General features: G+C 43.5%; 1 protein-coding gene across 5 annotated transcripts in view; it reads right to left on the bottom strand.

Annotated features, from left to right (window-relative positions):
- Window positions 1-1,474: 1,474 nt before the first annotated feature.
- The window catches only part of snapc4 (small nuclear RNA activating complex, polypeptide 4), a 41,053-nt gene continuing 37,527 nt past the window's right edge, over window positions 1,475-5,000 (bottom strand). For 3 of the 5 annotated variants that reach the window (XM_079250818.1, XM_079250822.1, XM_079250821.1), the window contains 2 exons: window positions 2,768-3,802; window positions 1,475-2,015 (listed from right to left, as the gene is read on the bottom strand). In XM_079250818.1, the coding sequence (XP_079106944.1) occupies window positions 1,884-2,015; window positions 2,768-3,802 (1,167 nt within the window). In that variant the 3' untranslated portion in view covers window positions 1,475-1,883. The remainder of the gene's footprint in view (window positions 2,016-2,767; window positions 3,803-5,000) is intronic. The other 2 variants (XM_079250819.1, XM_079250820.1) reach the window with 2 other exon arrangements.

Below are 5,000 nucleotides of genomic sequence, written 5' to 3'. Positions count from 1 at the left end.
TGACATAAGACTTACTGCGCAAAAGTTAATAAAAACCAATGATCATACACGAGACGAGTCTAAAAATGTCAGAGGTCTCTGTGCTGTAAGAAAAAGAGGAAAATAGAGTCAAATCGAATCGTGACCCTGAAATAAAAAACCAAATCAAATAGAGATTTTGGAGAATGGTGACACCAAAGCTTTGGGACTAATACAAATGTGTAACTCTCAGGGGATTATTTTGTAAAAGATGGAGAAGAATTTGTAAGCAGTTCTAAAACAGATGGGATAAAGTTTCCTGGAAGGCACAAAAGAGCAGCTATCATTTCTATATGTGGAAAAAAGGTTGGACTGTCATTGAGCATGGTTCTCTGAGCCTTGTGCTACAGAAAATTTCAGGCAAAACTCAGGAGTTCATGGATTTTGTCCCCAACCGATCCTGCACACATGATCAGTCGGTTGCATCCTCACTGTCCAGCAGAGCATTTCAAGTTTTTCTGGTTTTCAATGAATCCCTGCTTGAATATGTCGCGAGGGCAGGAGTCAAACCACGAGACCTTTTAAAACTACCAGTGACAGTAAAAGTACAACTAAAATAGCTTTAAGTATTGTTAAAAATGTATTAATACTGACAATGCCGTAGAGCTCCAGGGCTTAAACCTGCGGGTTCTTTAAATATCAGGGGTGGGCAGAGTTAAAATGAGTCCAAAAAGAAGAGTAGACACATTTCTTTACAATAAAGCAAACATAATTACATAAAACGGACGTGCCTAAAATAAGTCCAATGAGCTCAAGAGTACCTCCTTACAGACAAAGACCCCCATCATTGCCTTCCTCGAAAGTCTCCCACCACGGGTCACCAGCCTAACTCCTCCCTGCTCTTTACCAGCCGTCCTTCTCCGGCAACACATCCTCTGCTGCTCCTGTCATTCTGGAGAGGACAACCAGAGACCAGTACCCAGGAAACACCCAGTCTGTAATGCCCCTCTTTCCAGGCCCCCCGGTACCCGCCACACACAAAGACAAACTACTCACAGTCTTCTTGGGTGGTAGCCAAACTATCGACGCAGACTGGAGGATTCTTCCCAGCAGCTACCAGATGCTACATGTGTCGACCGCGTGTTCCAACGATGCGATCTGAGCATGCTCACTTCCCTGCCCGCCGCCGCACCTGTTGTTCATCTGCTGATTACCGCCAGGGGTTGATCAGTGTGTTGCATTCAGAGCTAATCCAAAATCAACACTACATGCGAGATAATCACCACACACACACCATAAAACAACTCAATAAAAACATCCGTTGAAACAAGGAAACGGGATTAGATAAAACAAGCATAAAAACTCCAACTTTTGTCTTGTGTTTAACCTGTTTAAATCTTAACCCAGTAACCATCACCAAGTAGCTCCCAACACTCGCTGGAAGTCCATGTTAGCGTGTAGGAAGTTTTTTTTCCTCAGGTCAGAGAAAACAAACATACAGTCAGACGCACCCAAACAGTTTTATGATAAAGGTTTTTATTTGAAAATAGAACTTTTTCTTCACACAAAATTAAAACAACTTTTTTATTTTTGAGCAATATATTTATTCATTTAACTGGGGCTCCTGAATGCACCATGGAGCTCCCCGTCGAGCAGTGTCTAAAGCAAAATACAACAAAACAGATGTGAATTACAGGACAGAAGAATATCTGGCTTAAATCAGTAAAACCTGATCCAGAAACCACAACATCAGCAGTAACGTCCGGTGAGTAGTCTTTTTTCTGATGGTCTTTAAATGTACCTGAGGAAATGGTACAGGTATGTTCATACCTGATGGGACATGGAGCAGATTGTATCTGTAAATGCACAACAAAGAATATCTGCTTTTGAATTTAAACATGCGACCACCACATGTGGTTGCATGTTCAGTTACTGCTCCTCTGGTGTGGTCTGGTTTCTGGGAATCCAGTCTGGTGCGTAGTTTTTGTACTGGTGTTGCTGATGCCTGAGAAATGACGGGCTGGAGCTGTGGGGGCACCAGACAGCAGCAGAGATCTCTGCAGGGGAAAAGTTCAGTTCAGTCAAGCCTGTTTTGGTACAAGCAGCTCATCAACATTTACCTGGAGAGGGTTTTTTTTTGCACATTATCAAACTTACCATTGGCAGTTTTAGTCTCATTTTTTCCCAGAACAACATCACCTATCATTTTTGGGGCGGCTGTAGCTCAGGAGGAAGAGCAGTTGTCCTTCAACTGGAAAGTTGGGAGCTTGATGCCAGGCTTCCCCTGACTAAAATGCCGAAGTGTCCTACAGCAAGACACTGAACCCCAAGCTGCCCCCCGATGTGCCTATCGGGGTGTGAGTGTGTTGGATGAGTGTGTGTGTGAATGGGTGAATGTGACAAGTAGTGTAAAGCGCTTTGAGTGGTCTGTATGACTAGAAAAGCGCTATAGAAGTACAAGTCCCTTTACCATTTTTTACTTCCATTTCAATGTACAATGCATCCAGCAGATGTTAGGGTTTCATTCTTTCCCTCCCACCCGCATCAACAACTCTAACCATACTCCACACTAATGCCATGAACATGTTACTTGTGTCTATGCTTCTTTGTTTTGTTTTTTTTAAAACCATCAGAGAACCAAACCAAAAAGAAAATGCCCCATTTTCTGTGTAAATGCAAAAAAATGTGTACTGCGTCAGGTGTTGAGCTGGACCCTTGGTGGAAATGAGACTAAGTTTGATCAGAAGCGATAAGTTGATTGGTAAGTGGAATACGACATCTGGTGAAAGCTGGAGGAACTGCAGCTTACCTCAGTTTTTCTTTGTCTTCCTCTCTCTTTGATTTTCTTCAGCTCCTCTTCATCCTCTCTTTCGACGTCGTCCTCCTCCTGATTGGTCGGGCAGGGCTTCTGTTTCTTCGTGATGGGCTTCAAAGTGGCCAACAGGGCGGGGACAGTGAAGAAGGACAGGAAGCGGGCCTTCAGCAACTGATAGGCAGGATTAGCAGAGAAGCGCTCAGCCACCAACTGACGCACAGCCTTCACCTGCTGCTCCTCATCCTGGCTGGTGGAGATGGGAGGGTTACCTGGTTGTTCCTCGGTTGGGTTTACGTCTGAGGTGGAGTCCGGCAAGTCGGGTGGGAGCTCAGTGGAGCAGGGTTTGAGTGGAGGGGAGCACAGTTCTCTTGACAGCAGCTGTAGAGATGCCCGTGTCAGAGATTTCTTGGCATGTAACAAAAAACTCAGTGTGCTCAGAGTGCTGACAAATGGCGGCAGGTAGGGTAGTGCTGTCCTCGCCCCGGGTACTGCCACCCCACCCCAACCACTCAGCCAATTACGCACCACCTCTGGAGGCTCCAGGAACATCAGTAAAGGGTCAAACTGCAATTGGCTGTACCTCAGGGGAGGGTCCTTCTCCAAGTCCATTTTGATCACACCCTTATAGGGAAGCTTCGCTTGGGGTGAAGGCTGGCGGAGGTGGGTGAAGTTATGTGGTACGGGACAATGTGGTGGATGGGGCTGGCAGTGGCTGGTGGGCATGGCAAGAAAAGGGCTGTTTACTGGCTCAGACAGATTAGGTCTTGAAGGTGGTGGGCCCAGAGGATTGTTTAAAGCACCTCCAGGTGGAGGTACGAATACTACTTTCAGGCCTTGGGGTGGAGCCTGAGCCAGCCTGACCAACCCAGCATGGGTCATGATCCACATGCTCTGACCAGGATGTAAATCCATCCCAGCAGGCTGATTATGAGGAGTGGCAATGAGTGGGCGACACCTTTGGGAGCGTTGACATACAGGAGATACCGATGGACAGGAGGAACGTCTCTTCGTTTTCTTCTTTGCATCAGCCTGAGAAAACAGAAAGCAGAGAGGAGTCAGAAAGAGGAAGCACAGCACCATCTAGAGCATACATGTCAAACTCAGGCCTGCGGGCCAGTTTTGGCCCGCACTAAAATTATATTTGGCCCGCGAGATGATTTCAAATATGTATTACATCTGGCCTGCCGATCCATTATACCACTAATATTACAAATCCCACAATGCTGTCTTGGTGAGCTAGACTCCGTACGGGAATATATATATATATATATATATATATATACACACACACATATATACATAATAACGTTTTATCATACATGACAATTGTAAAGCTTTATCATACATGACAATTGTAAAGCTTTATCATACATGACAATTGTTAAGTTTTATCATACATGATGATAATAAAGTTTTATGACAACAGTAACTGTTCTGTCTTCAACAGGTTTTATGTTTCTCATCCGGTAAAATGTAAAAGTCAGTGAATCCTCAGGTGAGGCAGAAAGCCGACATGGTTTCCCTCTGTCTGGACCCTGTTGATGGGACCAGTATCCTGTTGCCAGCTGCCAGACTGGTGGGCGGCCAGGTGACTTCTCTCTCTGGAAAACATGGAAGATTCTAGATGTAGTTGTGTATATCAGTGTTTACATGAGACAATGTCCCTGGACTGCAGACTAGAGATATTCCATCCTGTGATCATATAAATTTGACATGTTTTTCTTTCATTATGTCTAAGACAGAATGATTTAGGGCTGAATGAATGTAAATGATGCTTTTTACTGATGGTGACAGACCCACATTTACAAGATAATCTTTTTATATAGCATTTAGAATAAATGTATACACCTCCACCAACACAAATAACAATTTAGTTTCTTAGCATTTCTTGTAAATACTGTAAATACTTTTATTTAAATGGTTTAATATCAAGATGTGTTAAAAATCAAATGTCTACTGATTGAATAAATCATTATTTCTAATTTGAAAAATCTGAAATACAGACATTTGTGCATCTTTTGGCAGCAACCATCAACAGGCCTACTACATAGCAGGACATTCAAGTTATTCATTATTAATATGAAGTTACTGTAACTATGACAACAACTGAGAAAAAAAAGCATGTGTGAATGTCTGCAGCGTGTCCAGAAACATACTAACAACTTGTTGCAGACCTACTGGCCTGACAGAGTCAAGTTAAAACTACAAAAAAAAAACATTACCTGTT

This window comes from Telmatherina bonti, assembly GCF_933228915.1.
Source record: "Telmatherina bonti genome assembly, chromosome: 13".
In the NCBI taxonomy this organism is placed as follows: domain Eukaryota; kingdom Metazoa; phylum Chordata; class Actinopteri; order Atheriniformes; family Telmatherinidae; genus Telmatherina; species Telmatherina bonti.
This window is presented reverse-complemented; position numbering and strand designations above follow the sequence as displayed.